A 19,895-nucleotide genomic window follows, 5' to 3' on the forward strand; every position below is an offset into this window, starting at 1 on the left:
TCTAGTATACAAGCATGCATAAACATATATACTCGAGCACTAGACATGGATACACTATTAATTTATAAAAGATAAAATATAAATGCTTACGTATCAATATTGTGATTCAATATTTCAGAAAAGTACGTAGACGCAACGAAGATGAAAAACACTAGTTTGACTTACGAGCAATACCCTCGAACAATACCCATAACCTCCTTAGTAGTAACCCATAGTTTCCTTAGCTCTATCCCGCTTGAAAACCCATTTTGAAAGTGACACGCCCATGACCTCGTCGTAGTATTTTAAGTGATATAATTAATAATAATAATAATACTATTAATAATAATAATAATAATAATAATAATAATAATAATAATAATAATAATAATAATAATAATAATAATAATAATAATTTAAATAAATAAATAACTTATGGAGTAATATATGTGTAAATAAACTCGAGCAGAAACCTGGTATTTATAGGCATAATTCCTGATTCTGATGACCATGCGAGTGCATGGGATTTTAGTGCAAATCTCATGCACTTGCATGAGCTCATGCACTCGCATGGGTTTTATACCTATTTCCCATGCGATCGCATGGCCGTCAGATCCAGCTCACATATTTTTTGTATTCTTGTTTGTCGACATAATATATATAATATATTTAATTTAAATAATTAATTATATATTATATTAAATTCATGTGCATAGTTGACTTGTAATTTTCATTCCGATGACTCGTACGTTGTCACTCGACTTATGTCCCGGTTCTGGTTTCTCGAACGAATTTTCGTACGCTTAGAAAACTCGCAATTTACGTTTTGTGACTCGTACCTTTGTCAAAATATAGTCTTAAATTATCAATAAACTATATCATTCAAAGTGTATCTTAAACTTTCGAGTGTTTTGGTCATTTACTTCTATAAATCATTGTCTCGCTATTTGTTGATATATAACAAATCGTTTTATGACCAAGTTAATATATATTTTCAACATTCATAAACACGTTTTAAATATTCGTCGCAAGTTATTCATACAATTAATATTCCAACTTATCATATATATTCAAATAAATATTTAAACCAATAAGTTTAATGTAAGGTATCAAACAATTAATACATTGTTACGTTTTCAAATTATAGTGTATATATATATATATATATATATATATGTATCTATATACATATAATTGTTCGCGAATCGTCAAGAACAACCGAAAGGTATTTGAATATATGAAAGTAGTTCAAAAATTTTGAGATTCAGTTTTACAAACTTTGCTTATCGTGTCGGAAACGTTAAAGATTAAGTTTAAATTTGGTCAGAAATTTCCGGGTCATCACAATTATCAACTCAATCACATAGTTTTTCACTTTATTATTGTTTAACTATTGATACGGACGTAAATATGTGTACGTGGCTTGGATAACAGTTAATGAAATCAAGTGACTAACACAATTGGAACGTGTGATGAAGGAGTTGCCAAAGTCCCATGATGTCAGTCTAGTCCATGCGTGCATCTACACGTTCTCCTTAATATTAGGCTAGTGGATTAGTTAGTATTAGTGGTTACCAGTAACTTTCAATTCTAATACTGGTAGTTTTATTTACTAGTTATAACCGTAGTCTATGCACTATAAATATTTAATTCATTTGTGGTGATTATTATGATGAATGAAATATTGGTTTAGTCCAAAGTCTCTTTTCCAAAACTCTATTTTCTTTGGAGATTAGCCATCTCGAATCGGCTTCTATCCTCGGAGTTAACGGTTGACTCAAATAAACCGTATTATTTCATCAACCATTTCCTTCCGATTTGGAAGGATTTAGGTTCTTTCCCTTTCTCTTCTCTTTTCTTCTCTTCTTCTCATTTCTTTTAATAAAGAACTCTGAAATAGAGCCTAAGACACATGAAATTAAAGGCATGTAATTGGTTGAAAGTGAATATTATTTATAATAATCTTTTGATCATCTCTTTATTAATACGACTCGTATCTCTTAATAGCGTAATTTCTAATTATATTGATGGGGCCTAATAGTAAATTACAATGTGGAAACCGAATGTCATTGCCACCCCGATCTGCAATTGTTTTTTTTTTCTCGTCTTCTGTTGGTTCATAAATTTAATTTTATATAGTATAGTACTTTTTGACAATATTTTTATTCTGAGTCACATGTTTATTAATAGCGTATTTTTTTTAAACTATTTTGATGTGCCCTCGTAGGCAATTATACTATGGAAACCTAGTGTCATATTCAACCCGACTCGCAAAGTTCTTCTTCAGTTGGCCAACATGGATTTATTTTTTTAAAGTTGATTTTTTGGAGAAAAAATAAATATATTAAATAAACTATCAACATATTACAATGTAAGAGGCTTATGATCCCAAAAGAAATGACGGAATCTAAAATATTGAAACTCCAACAATGAACATCAAAGACTAATGGAGCAACAAAATGGATTGAAGTCCCAAACGTAAGTTTGAAAGTTGTGACAGTAGTGAAGATTTCCCAAAGAAACACCTTTAACTTGATATTACGCACGATGACTGACCGACAAGTATAAACCGTTGAAAATATAGTCGTTTCTAGCAATCCAATTGACCCGCATGGTAGCCGTGCCTATAAACCTCCAAGACTTCATGTTATTAATGCCCATTCCATGAAACCAATCCAATGAGAACTCAATAATCATTCCCAGTAAAACCCATCTAAAATTCCGCCACTGAGTGCACGATAAGTCGAGTGGCGTCTACCACTGAATAAGATCCAAACGAAACAGGGGACCAACAAACCAAGTCCTCATATTGATCAACTAGTTTGTAAGGATTTAAAAAGACCATCAGTTGCTCAACTTTCAAATGATCGGAGAATGTCATATGTAGTGGTAAATGCTGTTGGTTTATTTTGGCTAGTAGAAGATATGTTTATCCCACATTGGTGGGAGGAAGATGTGAGGGGTGAGTGACTTGGTTATATAAGAGGGGCTAAGTCTTCATTCCAAATTGCACCAATCAATACACTTTAAGTATTTTATTATTTCTTTCTTTCTTACCCTTGTTTGAGAGTTATATTAGTTAAATATTTTGGAGAGTGTAGTTGGCTTAAGAGAGTCGTCTATATCATTGTAACAATTTGTGATATAGTGTATTTCTCTCTTTGGGGGCCGGTGGTTTTTCTCCTGTTTTAGAGTTTCCACGTTAAATCTTGTGTTGTGTATTGTTCTTATTTCTTTACTATTATTGTTGGGCTGGGTGGTGGGAATTAGTGAGGCCGTAATTTCCCAACAACTGGTATCAGAGCGTCAGGTTTGATGGGGGTCTCGGTTATAGGAGTCGGAGTATGCTCTGTGGTTGCCACGGGAGTGGATCGTCCACATCAGAAACGAGTTCTATTGATCATATAGGGTATCTGGTTAGACAATATTTTTTCTGATTCGTAGTAATAGTTGGATTTGTTAGTGGCCTAGTTGTGGATTTCCGATTTAAAGGGTCCTGGCTATCTGCTACATCTTTTGGCTATTCGAAACGTGAGCAAAATCAGAGAAAGTGTTGTTTATAGGATACGGATACGATGTCGAAGTTCAGTCCAATGAGGTTTGATGTTGAGAAATTTGATGGGATGATCAATTTTGGCTTATGGCAGGTTCAAGTCAAGGATGTGTTGATTCAGTCCGGGTTACACAAGGCATTGAAAGGTAAACCCACCTTTGTTCCCGGCAGTGATTCTAGCAGTAAGTTCGATGAAGAAGAATGGGATGATATGGATTTGAGGGCAGCAAGTGCGATTCGTTTGTGTCTTGCAAAGAACGTGCTTGCAAATGTGCACGGGTTATCAACGGCAAAGGAGCTTTGGGTTAAACTAGAGCAGTTGTACCAGGGCAAGGGCATCTCAAATCGGTTGTGTCTTAAAGAACAATTTCATACTCTGCGTATGGATGGGGGTTCAAAGATTTCAGATCATCTAAGTATTCTTAACGGTATTGTTTCAGAACTGGAGGCTATTGGAGTTAAAATGGATGATGAAGATAAAGCTTTGAGGTTGATATTATCTTTATCATCGTCTTATGAACACATGAAACCTATTTTGATGTATGGAAAGAAAACTCCGAAGTTTGAAGACGTTACTAGCAAGCTCCTATCCGAGGAGAAAAGACTGGAAGGTAACGGGGTCTCATCATCAGGAGATACGATAGTGTTGTGTTCGGATAGGCAGAAGAGAAACTCTAGAAAGAATCTGACATGCTGGAAGTGCGGGAAGACTGGGCATGTAAGGGTTAATTGTCCAGGTGGAGCTAATCCGGCAAATGGCTCCAAAGACGCTAACATTGTCTCCGTTGTTACGGAGAGTGACGAATTCCTCTGAAGTCACGTCATCCTCATGGTGTGTCCGCGCCACCGTGGAAAGGGATGTTCGTTAGCGGTTCCACAATTACACATGGGCATTGGTTTGGCATTTATGCAGGTTGTGTGGTGGAAACTGATGTTGTAGCTGATGGGACTTTCGGAAAAGCCAAACAGGGAAGTTGCACCATAAAGTTTCAGCTGGTTGTTCAACAACATGTGCCGAGGTGAAATGCTTGGAATGTGATATTCTAAGTGCTATACTCTTAATGGTGGAGTATGATAATTCTTGTTAAGAGTTATGATTGTCTGTGATGACAATGATTGTCGGTTTAGACAATGTTCGATGAAGATGCAAGTTTTGTCTCTTGGGAGATAATGTCAATGGCATAAAGATGAGGATCTTGAAGTTGTCGTCGAGGAAGCGTCTACATCGGTTATCCTAGCAATGTGGAAGCATGGTTATCTTCTTCTATCCAAAAGGTGGAGATTTGTTGGTTTATTTTGGCTAGTAGAAGATATGTTTATCCCACATTGGTGGGAGGAAGATGTGAGGGGTGAGTGACTTGGTTATATAAGAGGGGCTAAGTCTTCATTCCAAATTGCACCAATCAATACACTTTAAGTATTTGATTATTTCTTTCTTTCTTACCCTTGTTTGAGAGTTGTATTAGTTAAATATTTTGGAGAGTGTAGTTGGCTTAAGAGAGTCGTCTATATCATTGTAACAATTTGTGATATAGTGTATTTCTCTCTTTGGGGGCCGGTGGTTTTTCTCCTGTTTTGGAGTTTCCACGTTAAATCTTGTGTTGTGTATTGTTCTTATTTCTTTACTATTATTGTTGGGCTGGGTGGTGGGAATTAGTGAGGCCGTAATTTCCCAACAAATGCAACTCCCATTTGAATATCTCCAACGCAATAGGATGATCAAAATTTTTTGACACGACCAAATTGTTGACGACTAATAAAATAAAGTGAAGGAAACTTGTCTATTGAAAGTTGTTGACCAACAAACCCACCATACTACATCTTTGGCGTATTACCGAGGCCGCAGGTTTTTCACGAGGCTATCCTCATGGCAACGACTTATTAAAGGGCATTTTGTCATCGACCATGTTCTTCATAATTTCATCGAACTTGATCAATTTTTCTTTGTTTTTTTTTTTTGGCAAAAATATTAATATGTATATATATAATAGAACCGAGGTTCCGGTGGAGCAACATTAACAGATCATAACGATCTTTTGAGGGAGTACTTGGTTACAAACAACCAAAACTCAATGACACTTACTCTATTCGTTCTAAACTATACGAACGACAATAATGAATACAGAGCAAGCACTAAAGGAATTACAATAGAAATGTTAAACAAACAAAAACCACCAAACCTAAGACTACAACATACACATAAACCCGATCCCGTATTCAACCCCGCATCTTCACTCCTCAAAAACTGCCAATCCAAACCACTCACCGGGCAACCCAAGAACACCTAACTCGAGGCCTATTTACAGAAGTCAACAACGCCGGCAACAACATCAAGCCCACAAAAGACTCGACGACGAGAAAAATAGAATGAAAGATCCGAACAAGCCGCAATAGAACAGTAACAAATGCATAATCAAACCATATAGGAACCAGTCATCTTCACCAAGTTTTCTAAGGACATTTACAAACTCCCAGATACAAACAGTCATAGAATCAAGCAGACGGCCAACGGCATTTAGCTTCCGCCATCAGCCACCAGCAGCAGTCGGCGACCGCCAACGGCATCCAACCACCATTAGCAACACTCGCTAACCTCTATTTGCCGCCACCCGCAACCACCAAGAACCGACAACATCTGCTAGCAACCACCGAAGGCCGCCAACAGCTGCCACCCACCTCAGTAACTGCAGACAGCGGCCAGACCACCGTAATCCACCGGGTTTTAACACAAACCACACGCACAACCCACACCAAGCCAAATCGAACCCTAACCCTCATCAAACCTGAGAGCCGCCCAAAAGGGTTGTAGAGTTCCGTAGAACTCGTCGCCTACAACCACAAAAGAGAAGAAAACGGGCAGCAAAGGCGAAGGAACGACAGATCTAGTCTCACCCAAGTCTAACAAAAGGAAAAACCCTACCGCGCACCCCAAAACACGACGAGCTTCCAGAATCTGTGCAAGAATCACACAGATTCGTCGCCTGAAAGCTGAAAATGTTGCGGGAGAAGCTGAACAGAGCAAAATCGTCACCGGAAAAGGGACGAGAAGTGGACGTGCCACATGTTTGGTATGATTAGATATTACTCTCTCAGTTTCAATTTAAGTTCTATTTTTTATAGATATTTTCAAATTAATAGTTTAATTTTATATATAGATAAATTATGTACATTTTTCTTTAAAGGAGTGATGTATATACACAACTATTATTAAAATTCTTATGTTTATACATTTATGTATGTATATGCATGTATATGTGTATTCATGTTTATATATGTGTTTATATATGCTTATCGTTTACTGTAGCTGTCCAAGCTTTTTTTTTTTCCAACCGTTGGCTGGAGTACGGCTCTAGTTAGTCGACAGCAAGCGTTGATTTATTGGCGACTTGACTGACCCCTAGAGCTTAAAGTGAATTTCAGGCAGGATTTAAAACCCATGAAAATTTGATTTTTACCATTTTCATGGCGTCTTTATTTTATTTTATTTTATTTTATTTTTATTCAATTTTATTTAATTTCTTTGTTTAATTTAATTTTTTAATTCTATGTTATTTCTTAAAATAAAAAATTTCTACTTTTTGGTCGGAGGTCCACTCGGAAGCGATCTCTCTATCCGTTAAAGGAAGGATTGTCTATATCTCACCTCCCTATACACTACGAATGTGTTATTGTGTTTTGTTGTTGTTGTTGTTGTTGTTGTTGTTGTTGTTGTAGTATTTATTATATGTATATAATCAGACATTCTTTAAAGTGTTAGAGTACAACACTATAAATCTATAAATCTATAAATGATGTTTGATTGTGTAAAAAAATTAGTTGTCTATCATAAGTTCATAACCCTTATTTATCCCCCCTATCACTTCCCTAAAATAACAAATACTCGGAGTACACACTTTTGCCCCATCAATAACAAATACACAATTCGCCCCATCATCACTTGTAATTTGTATTTGTAAAGCGCAGGCAGGCCAGGCTCCCTACGGTATACTTTTCCAATCAACTCACTAAGTAAATAATAAATTATAAGAAGTCCAATATCCGTTGTAGTATCTGTTAATGTTTAGGGTTTCTAAATTATTTCAAGTTCATTCATTTGCGACTTCGTTTGATTGAGCAATAGTTGCTTTTGATTTACTTATGTAAGTTTTCATGAAGGACTTTATTGTTATTTCAACTTGCATTTCATTGTATGCATTTCTCATTCTCAATTTCAATTCCATACTTTATGATTCATCCTATCAAACACACCTGCACACCTTAACATCTCTCATTTTATCCTTTGGAATTTCATTATCGTCGCTCATTGATCTTTATTTGCTGAACTATTCATTTGTGAATTGTTGTCTGTTCTTAGAATCTTGCGTATCAAACTAATTTTTATCTAATCTGTTTTTTAAATGCATCTTAATATGTTATGCGCATCACTGCAATTAGGCTTGATGTTCTCACTTTGAGTGGCTGAAAGAACTAATTGTTAGATGCTTTGACTGTTTATCATACTTCATTTGATTGATTTAGTTTTTTTTTTTTTTGCTTCTCTTTAGTTGCTAGCTGCTGGTTGCTGATTTATTAGTCACAGTGACTTTCCTGTTTGGAAGAAAAACACACTAGCTGGTTAATATTATATCCATCCATCCATCCATCCATGATCCATGTATATATTATGTCTATATCTATATGTATGTATGCATGTATAATTATTGCTTTTATTTGTTGGCTTAAAGTAATTATCATATGAAATATGAAATGGTGATTGGGTATATGATAAGTGCTGAGTACTTAAATTGATTTGTTTAAGTGCTAGCGTGTTACTGTTTGTATATATACAATCATATATACCAAGTGACCTCCCCACCCTTTTCAAAGAGGGATGAAACTATCTTCATATTTTTTTCTCAGTTAAGTGTAGATTATGGGTTCATAGAACCTAGTTAAAGCATACGACTGGCGGTAGTGCAGCGGTGATCGGAAGGTTGGGGTGACAGCGGCAGTGGCCAACACTCTTGCCCATTTTCAGTTTTAGGAGAAGGCGTGGAGACTTTATATTCGTTTAGTAGCATCTGCCTTCAATTTCAGCTCACTAGGTAATTAAAATTTTCTTTTGCAAACTTATTTATATATAATTCTTAAAATGTTGCCCGTTTTGCAAACTTATTTATAGGAGTATGATTTTACTGCCAAGGCTTGTCATGAACGCGCAGGAAAGTATTTGTACTATATATAGCCATCACTCTAAAATTAATAATTAATCGATATGTACAACACTTATGCATGTTAACGACAGCCCTAAGCCATAAGGGCTACGTTTAGAAAAGTTTATTTTATTTTTGATATTTTTAGAATATGTTGGTACAAAATCTGAAACCTACATAGGGAGGGAGGGAGGGAGTATATTTGTATTATTAATTAATACTTCACTAAGTGGTAACTATTACAATATATAATATACACATATAAGGAAAGCTTACTTCTGTGGCAAAAGGTTCATACACGGCAACTCAGATGAACCCACAATCAGATGTCTTTTTATAATGTGGGATATACATACTTGACTCATTTAGTGGTTGTGGCTATGTGTCTAGCTCGAACTTGTGACCTTGTGCTATTTGTGGCAAAGATGCTCTCACCCATTACCAACTGAGCTATACGCCATTGGTTAAGCTTATTTAGAGAAAGAAAATGATAAAATTAATCTAGTCACCGATTTTATGATTTTATCTTACTTTTAATTTTCAGGGTAACTTTTCTTTTGTTTTAATCCACGGTAAGATTAGATCTAAGATTAAGCAGGGGTTAAAAAGAAAGAAAGAAATAAAGAAAGGACAAAGGAGATGAACATTAGCAACATACAGATGAGCCATGATGATCAACAACATGTTATTGATTATCTGAAGCGAATGCAATCACAGAATCCCAGTTTCTTTTATGCAATTGATGGTAATAATATGTTTTGGGCTGATACAAGTTTCAGAATTAATTATAATTATTTTGGGGATACCATCAGACTCGACACCTCCTCATTTGATTATAGGGTACCTTTGGTCTCCATCACTGGGTTTAATCACCATCATCAACCTGTTTTATTTGGTTGTGGATTATTATTACTTCATTCTGAGTCTGCCTATGTTTGGCTCCTCCAAAATTGGCTTCATGCCATGTCTGGGCACTACCCTGTCTCTATTACAACCGAACCTGATCATCATATTCAGATGGCTGTTGCGCAGGTTTTGCCTCGAACCCGTCACCGTTTCTGTAAATGGAGCATTTTTAGACAAACACGTGACAAATTGGGTCAAACACATCCTAGTTTTGACCATGAGTTTGCTAAGTGCATTCACAATTCAGAGACTTGCGATGAGTTTGAAATTAGTTGGCAAGCTCTTGTTGAGAAATACTCCCTCGTGGACAATGAATGGCTTCACTCAATCTACAATGCACGTCATCAGTGGGTTCCTGTCTACATGAAAGACACATTTTTTGGAGAATTATATGATGAAACTCCAAACATGTTTTTCCATGGTTATGTGAATGCAACAACGTCAATACATTCACTATTTAAACAATATGAGACTGCCGTATCAAGCTGGCATGAGATGGAACTTAAGGAAGATTTTGAGACCAGTAGCAATGTGCCACTTGTAAAAACACCTTCTCCCATGGAAAAACAAGCCGCCAATGTTTACACTAGAAGAGCATTTATTAAATTTCAGGAGGAGTTAGTGGAGACCCTTGCCAACCCAGCAACGATAATCGAAGAAAACGGGACTGTCACGACATATCGGGTGGCCAAATTTGGGGACGCGCAAAAAGCACACATTGTCAAGTTCAATCCATTTCAGATGAAAGCTATTTGTAGCTGCCATTTGTTCGAGTTTTCAGGCATTATATGTCGCCATGCGTTATCAGTTTTTAGAGCAAAAAATGTTCTTACACTTCCATCTCAATATATTTTGAAGAGATGGACAAGGGATGCCAAGCGAGAATATGTTGTAGAGATACCAAACGACTCGCGGACTGTGCGCTATAACAATCTAAGACACGAGGCCCTCAAATTTGTAGAAGAAGGAACCAAGTCTATACATGTTTACAATGCAGCACGAGATGCTCTGCAACTGGTTGCAAACAAAATTGATGATGCTTCAAATAAACAAAGTTCCAGACTTAACGGAAATCAAGAGCCCCAGTTATTAGATGATAGAGGAAACCAACAAGCATCATATCAATATACCACCAGGGTAACCAACCGTACTATTTTGCTGATATAACTTGCTTGAAATGCCAAATTTTTATCTTATGCTACCCTTTTTTTTAGCAATTTGTCTGTCAAAAAAACAAAACAAAACATTACTGGTGTACCTTTTTTATTTTATTTTATTTTATTTTTTATTTTATTTTTTTTTAATTAGGCTGAAGTTGGTATGAATGGGCTTTTCATTTCAGGGTAAAAAGGAAAAGAAAATTCAAGAATTGAGTGTTGAATTAGATAAGACAAATGAACGATGTGAGGTGTATCGTGCAAATCTAGTAGCAGTTTTAAGAGATATGGAGGAGCAAAAGTTGAAGCTTTCAGTTGAAGTGCAGAATGCAAGGCTAAGCTTGAAAGAATAAAGCTGCTGCAATGGGTGTTTAGTCAGTTGTTTTGATGCACAAAGTGTATGATTTTTGTGTATGGTTAAGATCATGTGCAAAATAAAAATAAAAACCATATATAGCTAAGGAAATATTCATATTTATGAGTACTTGTTGGGGATATTGGACCAATTGGCTGTGTTGATCTGGAGGGTGTCATGGATGATATTTGAACGTATCAGTCCACAGGGACCGAATACACCCGAATACATGAATACATGATGATTGCAATGGATAAGTGTAAAACTAATGGTTTTAACTCTCCGGTTCGGTTATCGTTGTAGATTATTCGGGTTTGATAAACTACCACCCAAATAGTTTTCGTATTGAAACCATTTGTAGTCGTTGGAGTTTGATGGTTTTTGATTTGGGTTAGACATGATATTTTTTTAGAGATACTGATAAATTTTGTGTAAGATGTTGATGAGGATGAAGATAAATGTAGTATATATAGAGAATAAAATGAAGATAAGTTTAAAATTAATTTCCTGGAAAACAAAATTAAACGGTCTCATGACCGTTGGAGTGGTCAAACGCGTCAGCATTTTCACTTGTTCGTAACGTTTTTTTTGCGTCACTAGTCCAACTAACGTCTCTAACTGATGAAAACTGATGCCATGTTATTTTCCGTCAATTTTGTCAACTAGACTGACGGATGGAAAGTAACGCATGGTTAGGAGCAGGGGTGAAACTATTTGGAGGCAGGGAGGGGCGCCCGCCCCCAGTTGATTTGCAATTTTCAGTGTAAAAATTTAGGGTTTTTCTACTTTGCCCCTGGTGGATTATTATTTTGCCCCAAAATCTAGACTTTTTTGCTCCGTTAGTCCCTGTATTATACCTCAGTTTGCTAACAGCATCCCTTGGTTATTAATTTGGCATTTAGAATCCTTTGTTTTTCAAATCTGCAATCAACGTCCTTCGAAGGGACATTGATTGCAAATTTGCATTATACCCCATTTTGCTAATAGCGTCCCTTCGTGGGACGCTGATTGCAAATTTTTGATAAACAAAGGATTCTAAATGCCAAATTAATAACCAATGGACGCTGTTAGCAAAATTGAGTATAATACAAGGACCAACGGAGCAGAAAAGTCCAAAATCTACATATTTTGCCTCAAAACCTTAAAATTTTACCCAAAATACTCCAAATTTTGTCCAAAAATTTTCAAATTTTGTTCAGAAATCTTCAAATTTTGTCTAAAAACCTCCATAATTTGCGTAAAAACCTCATTTTTTTTTTGCCTCAAAACCTCATATTTTGCCCAAAAAATTGCTACGGTTTTTTTTTTTTTTTTTTTTTTTTTGCTCCAGGTGAAAGAAATCTTAGTTCCGCCACTGGTTAGGAGTGTAAGTGTAATAACTAACTAGTGAAATGATTCGTGAAACCACGAGTTTGTTTAAACGAAACAGTTTAATGATATGTTTTAGGTATTAAGTGAACATTAATGCTAAGGTAATGAGAGGTTTAACATTTTTTTCTTTACTTTTCTTTATTTTTTTTTTTAAATTTGAATAATCCTTATTTAAGACATTATCATTTTAATGATTTATAAGATACTAGATAGATGGATAGATAAGTTAATGATGATGAAGAAATGTTGAAGACTCGCTAGAGTGTGTTTCGCGCACGAGTTTATGAGAGCTTATGGGAGTTTATAAAAGCTTAAGCTTATGATTTTAATAAGCTCTGAGTAATAAGTTTTGTTTGGTAGACATAAAATATAGAGCTTATGAAAATCACAAACTTTAGAAATATGAAAAAAAGTAGAGCTTATGAACTGAAAAATAAGCTCCAGCAAGTTTACCAAACATTTATAGAAAATAATAAGATGCTCCAACTACTAGCTTCAAAAATAAACTCGAGCTCCAGCTCTAATTCATAAGCTCTAACTACAAGCTCCGGCTCCAGCTAGTTTCATCCAATCAGACTAAATTAATACATGTCATAAAAAAACAAGGGCACGTGAGATGCGCATTCTATCTACAAAACGCCTTTACCCTATCTCATCGCACCCTCTAAAATTCTCTCTACTCATCAATCGATTGATTTGTTTTCGTGGGATCATCTAATATCTCCTGATTCGACCGTTGCATCTCGTGTTTACTGCAGAAGGTAACCATTGATGTTTTTGTTACTCTGTTTGATATTGGGTTTTGATTTCTGAGACTTGTTTTTAGTGTTTTGTGTTGTATTTACGAATTTCTAATTATATGTGCTAACTTCTTAAGTGACTCACGTTATGTGTTTAAGGAAAATTAAGTTTAATTTCCCTATCAATTACTCCATTTTGCTTAACTTATAAAGCTTTTGTATTGCTTGCTACATTTATTATGAGTAATATATTTATAAATTGGACCTTATTTTATGAGAGTAGTTACTCTAACATCTAGCCTTCTCTCTTATGGAACTAGACTAGTGAGTGTGTCACAAACTTAAACCCCTTAGGCCACCATTGTAGCGCATTGCGTCTCACAACTTTAATTTGCATTGAACTTGACCTTTATTTGCTCTTCACCTGTGATTTGTGGGTACTTCTTATAATATTGTGCATTTGATCAATTTTTCAAATAATTCGTCTCTTGAATTAATCATCTGTGGGTACGTTTTTTATTTTAAAATTTCTATAAATATAAATTTGAATTGTGGGTATGTTCCATCTTAAAATCTACCTGTTTTTGACTCAAACCCGTTGTGACTGAAACCCATATTTTCCAGAACCCTTTTGAACCAGACTTGTTGTGACCCGATCCCCCAAACTGACCCGCCTGCCCCCTTTTTCAGCTATAGTTTTACCCGTTCTTGTGAAATTCAAATTATATATCAAGTGTTGTGTCATTTATTCTTGAATTTCTAGTACTGACTTTCCGTTTTTGTAAGCGCAGGCCAACATCTATTATCCCACTTTCGTTCCACTGGTGCTTCGTATGGTATATCCAATCATGTTACTATTTTTCCCAATTTTCCGTTTTATCTTTTTAGGGTTTTTAAATTCTTTGAAATTGGTTCATTTGCAGCTTAGATTGATTAAGCGGTAGTTTCTTTTGATATACTTATGTAAGTTCATATCATCATGTATTTATGTATTACTTGTGCCTGATTAGACTATGATTCTTTGTTCCAAAATGTCTGCTTCTCAAAGATATGTATATATATATATATATATATATATATATATATATATATATATATATATATATATATATATATATATATATATATATATATATATATATATATATATATATTTAATAACTGACTGTTGTTTGGTTTGCAGTCAGTAATCATTAAATGGTTTCACTTTCATAGAATTGTAAAATGGGAATCAGTATTTAAACATAGTTTTGAGGAAGTGACACTCGTTGACTGAAGTAAAAAATGAGGAAGTTAAGATGGGTGAGGGATGAGGATGGGTTATGGGACTTGGACGTCTCGACTCCTGCAACTATCAACGGTGTGGCCCGACCCGTACCCGGTGACCCAATCCCATCGGTGTTGGGATTATCGAGAGGTATCCGTCTTTCAAGACCCAAACAGGCGGACTTCTTCCAACGTTTCATGTTTATGCCCTTTATTCCGTCCTACTCCTCTGTTCATCCTCATGGAAATGGCTGCTTCTCTCTTCAACGTGTTCTGTCCTTACCAACTTTCTCCCTTGATCGATGGTTGGTTACCTCGTTTTCTCTTGTCTTCATTTTATATTTACACTCTACATACATAATAATACATTATTATTAAGGTTAGGGTTCCCCTATTTTGACTTTTGATCGACTTTAAATAAATAAATTGCAGGTTTGGGACGGTGCTTGGTCAATTTAATGTAGAAAAGTTTGTTTCAAATATTAAAAAAAATGGATTCAGACAACCATCATCTTCTTCATGGTTTCAAAGCATTGGCAAACATTTGAGTGACAAGTCTCTGTATGGCGTTGATCTCTCCTCAGAATTCTTTTTAACACCTGATGATACCTTTCTTCTCAGTTTAGAATCTTATGGTGATGATGACTACAAAACACCTCGAAAGAAAGCAGTTTTTAATCACAAGGCAAACATCTAACTCAAAACCTTATCCTTATCATTTACTACTTGCTTGCTTTTGTCCCACCATTACTTCCTGACTGCCTTGTTAAAATTCTTTGATAAATATTAATGTCACTACTAAAGATTCTTTGATAAAAATTAGTGTTGACCTTATAGAACCATTCTTGATAACCGCTCATTTTTATGTAAAGCTAAAAAGTAGGTTGTAAAAGTATAATTTACTCTCAAAACTTGTGTTTCACATATTTAATGTTACCAATCATTTCACTTTGTCATGTGCAAATCAGCTTTTGAAATTTAAACGGACTAGGACCTAATGTGGTTTAGTTGATACTGAATACAGTCCACATGCTAACTGATGCCTTTGAATTTGTTTAGGGTTTTCACCTAATTCACCTGAAATAATAAATAATAATGAGAAAGTAAAGTAGTGTTGTTTGTTGTAGTTCGCGCATCATAATTTAACTGTAGAAGCAGCTTCTCCTGGCCTTTTTGTTGACAAGGATGGGACTTTCTGGGATGTCCCTTTGACCATGGCAATGGATTTAGCATCTGTTGCTTCTTCTTCTGATAATGGCCCAAGTTACCACATTTCCATTAATCATAATACTGGTCTGCCCAAAGAATTCGGAAGCCATCAAAACGGAAAATTTGTGGCTTCATTACAGCCTGGTTTGTCTGCCACAACTGCATTTTCTCTGAGAAATAGCATCGATATATGGAGAAGTGGAGCACCAAAAATGAAAATGATACAACCATATGATATATTTCTATCCAATCCTCATATTTCAGCATCAGGAATAATTGGTAAGCAATAGTCACATCATTCATCATTATTTTGTTAGTGTTATGGATTGGTTCTAGAGGAGGAGGTGTTTGAGTTAGCTGATCCTTTTTTTTTTTTTTTTTTTTTTTTTTTTTAAATTGTTAGCTTTTAAGTTTTAAAAGCTTCACAAAATGAGCTTATTAACACCTCTTAAACTAATATACCAAAAACTGTTTGGCATGGTAAATAAAGATGGGTTATTGCATTTAGACAATGTGTATAAGCGTTTATTCTTTTTTTACATAGGAATAGTGCTTAAGTGTATGGTAACCCTCCTGAAGTTTATAAATGAAATAAAATAATGGGTTATGAAGATTATTGCGCATACATGTTGAAAATACAAATTTACCACCAAGACACGCCTGTTATTCATGACCCATATCTGCATTTGTAATAGTTTAGACCATCGGTCAAGGCTGCAGAGAAATTCAGTCTTACAACTGTAGATTGACAAAAACATATAAATTTCTCTTAGAAACTTAAAAAACATTAATGAACTATTTAAGCCCGCAAATTCTTGATATGCTGCAATTGAACACGGAAATTAAATCTAGGTTTCATCTCCATCCAGACTTCCAGTATACAACAGTTACTTATAACCAAACATGACATACGGCGTTATCACTGGCCTGTATGCTGTTATAAGCATGGTTGTAAAAGTTGGCGGACAAGTTGGGATTTTGAAGTAGTCCGTCCCGACTTGGCCAAGGCGTTCAAAAGTTTCCTTTTAATGGGCCAAATAGGTCACAAGTTGGATTTACTCGGTAAAGTCGGTCAAAACTGTCAATGTCAAAGTTGGTCAATGCCTGACTAGTCCCTACAACGTCCTGACTAACTAGTCCCCCGACTAGCGAATTTTGCAACCTTGGTTATAAGTTTCAGTTATATAGCAAAAATATACTGTGAGTCTAAACCTGGTGGACAATACAACTATCATTACTTGACTAAAACTGTTTATTGACCTGCTGGTTCACACTTTATGACCCGTATGCAAAATCCAAGTAAAAGATTAGATATATCAGTGACATTGCAAAAAACCTTTTGTTGATCCTAACAACAATCAGCCCATACCAAGTTACCAACCTAAACTAGTATAATCAGAAATCTGCAGCAGCAGCAGCAGCAGCAGCAGCAGCAGCAGCAGAAACTTCAAAATAAAGACTAAGGTTTCAATCTTTAGACTTATATAGATAGATAGGAGTTGGTTGGGAGAATAAGCTAGTTCGCATATGGCATTTAAACAATTACTACGTGTTTGGGCTAGACTTGGTCGGTTGTACGTGCAATTGCAGTTTTGTAGATACAAATTTCGTTTTGTTACATGCATATCATCATCATCATCATCTTATGAAACAGACATTCTGATGCAGGAGCGGTCATGACGGCATGTTTTGGAGATAATTCGATTAGAGTACCACAATCACAATCACAAAATGGTGCGAGTGGTGGCTGTAGTAGTAGTAAGGTGGTGGGTTTTGGTCTTAGTGCTAGGAGGGGCAAGTGTGCTGTTTTAGCTGATTCATTTGCAACAGTCACACTCTCTGCACAACATGGAACTTTTCAGAAGATGTTTTTTGATCTAACTCGTTTTCAGGCCCTTTTGGATTTCCCTTCTGGTTCAACTTTCATTTCAGGTGCTGCCCGTTTGGCTAAAGATGTATTTAACTCACATCCACCTAATCAAGAATCATTGCAGCAAGTGTGTCCGAATACCACCTTTTCATTTCAGCAGCAGGTACATATTTATTACTCCATTGTATTATTATATCTGTTATGCAACTTAAGTGGTGCATGCTGATGTACTACTGTATTCCAGAGTGTTTGTACCGTTTTTTAGTTTCTTATAATTATAATTATTTATTATTTATTTATTATCTATTTATATTTATTTATTATTTACCATTATCTTGCTAATTTAAAGGCTTTGTTTAAACTAGGATAGGATCTCCCTCTTATTTCTAGAGTTTTAGGGTCGTGATATTATTTTTTAGGCAAATTGCCCAAAAAGGTAAAATAAAAGCCAAAATTTTCCAATAAAGGGAATGTCACTTTTCACTTTGCTCAAAAAGGTAACATGATTTCAATTTGGTGCAGAGAAAGGATTGTAATTTGAAAAAAGTTCAATAAAGGTAATATTCGTCCACATGTGCATCCACATAGGCGCCACAATGTCAGCGAATCTGATGAGGTGGCACCACCTCATCAGAGTGCATCTTGCATCAGAGTAGTTGATGACGTGGTGCCTATGTGAATTCACATATGGACGAATATTACCTTTATTATTTTTGTTTTGTTTTTAAATTACAATCATTTCTCTGCTGCAAATTGGAATCATGTTATCTTTTTGGGCGAAAGGAAAAACAATATTCTCTTTATCGGAAAATTTTGACTATTATGTTGCCTTTTGGGGCAATTTGCCTGATTAATTAATAGGAAGGAATAAAATGAATGATGATGATTATAATAACTTGGTGCAGATCGTTGGACCTTTCAGCATGAGAGTGGATTCTGGTGTAGAATTAGGTTTGAAAAAGGGGGATAGGTTTGTGAAAGTGAAGGATCCTGTATTTGCAATTGAATACGCATTACAAGTTCTTGGTTCAGCGAAAGCTGTAGCATGGTACTCACCCACCCACAAAGAGTTCATGATTGAGCTTCGCTTTTTTGAGACCTGATTCTGCCGCCGTATATTGTTGTCTGGACGTAGATTTTTTAGACCTGATTCTGGTACGTACATGGCAAATTGTTTGTTAGTATGCATATTTTCTGGCTTCTGGAGTTAGTAGTAGGTATACCTAATAGCTATTCGGGAGCTGATATGGCTTTGTGATCTCACCCAAAACCCTTTGAGAGATTATTTATTTAATGTTGTATTAGGGAGGAACCTCTTGAATCAAAATTGTATAATCCCTCCTCACTGAAATCGAATTGCTATATGTAGGTAAAAACTTGTGTCAATCCAAGTTTGGTCCGGGTTCCTTTTTCGTTTGGTTCTCTAGTTCTCTCATATCCAATCTGAATCCTATATATATATATATATATATATATATATATATATATATATATATATATATATATATATATATATATATATATATATATATATATATATATATATATAGTGAAAGGATTCAGATTGGATATGAGAGAACTAGAGAACCAAATGAAAAACGAAAGCGCGACCCTTTAGCGTTTTAGATGATGATATCAACATGAAAGATGTTTAAAATGTTGGATTTAATGCTCTTCAATCATCATTATAACCTGAAACATTATATAGATTTCGAATTTGAATTATGAAGAAACTGTTGACTTTTTTCTTCAATCTTTGACTCAAGAATTCGAGCTTAAATCTAAGAGTTAGAATCTAAAACCTTGCAGATAGATTCACAAGATGAATCTTAACAGATCTGCGTTTTTACTTTTTACCATAAGCTTGAATTTGAATCTACCATATGCACCTAAATTTCATAGAAATATGATGTTACTGTTAATAAGTCCATTCCGTGCAATTTTTGTGATGCTATAAGCCTAATCCAAAACTTTAATAACTCAAATTAAAGATGATTGTTACTCTACGTACATTCCAGGAAATAATTAAAAATGATTTTTACTCACACACCAAACTCAGTCTGCCACAGATCAAGTTCAGTCTTCCGTAGTTTGTGGACAGATTGAGTTAAAGATGTGGCAGACTGAATTCGGTCTATGCTACGTGAACAAAAAAATAATTTTTTCCAGTATGTAGTCTGCCCACAGATGAAGTTCAGTCACTAGGGTTCTATGAGTTCTCTCCCTATATATATATATATATAGTCAAAAGTTCAAACGAGAATCACAAAAAAGGCGAGAACTGCGAGAACTTAGGA

General features: G+C 35.3%; 2 protein-coding genes across 6 annotated transcripts; both read left to right on the forward strand.

Annotated features, from left to right (window-relative positions):
• Positions 1-7,403: 7,403 nt before the first annotated feature.
• LOC139861870 (protein FAR1-RELATED SEQUENCE 9) lies at positions 7,404-11,506 on the forward strand. Of its 2 annotated transcripts, XM_071850392.1 has the most exons (4): positions 7,404-7,514; positions 8,432-8,616; positions 9,269-10,767; positions 10,973-11,506. In XM_071850392.1, exons 3-4 carry the CDS (start codon positions 9,364-9,366, stop codon positions 11,138-11,140), a joined length of 1,572 nt encoding a protein of 523 aa, XP_071706493.1. In that variant the 5' UTR covers positions 7,404-7,514; positions 8,432-8,616; positions 9,269-9,363; the 3' UTR covers positions 11,141-11,506. The 2 variants fall into 2 exon arrangements, with proteins under 2 accessions (XP_071706493.1, XP_071706494.1); XM_071850393.1 differs by lacking the exons at positions 7,404-7,514; positions 8,432-8,616 and having other exon boundaries at positions 8,748-10,767.
• Positions 11,507-13,145: 1,639 nt separating this feature from the next.
• On the forward strand, positions 13,146-19,010 carry LOC139861853 (protein TRIGALACTOSYLDIACYLGLYCEROL 4, chloroplastic). Of its 4 annotated transcripts, XM_071850375.1 has the most exons (8): positions 13,146-13,274; positions 14,045-14,089; positions 14,177-14,216; positions 14,437-14,824; positions 14,952-15,204; positions 15,647-16,007; positions 17,397-17,761; positions 18,504-19,010. In XM_071850375.1, the coding sequence occupies exons 4-8, from the start codon at positions 14,538-14,540 to the stop codon at positions 18,699-18,701; spliced, it is 1,464 nt and encodes a 487-aa protein (XP_071706476.1). In that variant the 5' UTR covers positions 13,146-13,274; positions 14,045-14,089; positions 14,177-14,216; positions 14,437-14,537; the 3' UTR covers positions 18,702-19,010. The 4 variants fall into 4 exon arrangements, with proteins under 4 accessions (XP_071706476.1, XP_071706478.1, XP_071706477.1 ...); XM_071850377.1 differs by lacking the exon at positions 14,177-14,216 and having other exon boundaries at positions 14,469-14,824; XM_071850376.1 differs by lacking the exons at positions 14,045-14,089; positions 14,177-14,216 and having other exon boundaries at positions 13,159-13,274.
• Positions 19,011-19,895: the final 885 nt, after the last annotated feature.

Source organism: Rutidosis leptorrhynchoides, chromosome 8, assembly GCF_046630445.1.
Source record: "Rutidosis leptorrhynchoides isolate AG116_Rl617_1_P2 chromosome 8, CSIRO_AGI_Rlap_v1, whole genome shotgun sequence".
NCBI classification, from domain to species: Eukaryota; Viridiplantae; Streptophyta; class Magnoliopsida; order Asterales; family Asteraceae; genus Rutidosis; species Rutidosis leptorrhynchoides.

Coding starts and splice junctions, on each gene's coding strand:
- LOC139861870 (XM_071850392.1), top strand. CDS start 9,364: ATGAACATTAGCAACATACAGATGAGCCATGATGATCAACAACATGTT. Junction 10,768..10,972: donor CATATCAATATACCACCAGG/GTAACCAACCGT, acceptor TTTTCATTTCAG/GGTAAAAAGGAAAAGAAAAT.
- LOC139861853 (XM_071850375.1), top strand. CDS start 14,538: ATGAGGAAGTTAAGATGGGTGAGGGATGAGGATGGGTTATGGGACTTG. Junction 14,825..14,951: donor ACTTTCTCCCTTGATCGATG/GTTGGTTACCTC, acceptor AATAAATTGCAG/GTTTGGGACGGTGCTTGGTC. Junction 15,205..15,646: donor AAGCAGTTTTTAATCACAAG/GCAAACATCTAA, acceptor TGTTTGTTGTAG/TTCGCGCATCATAATTTAAC.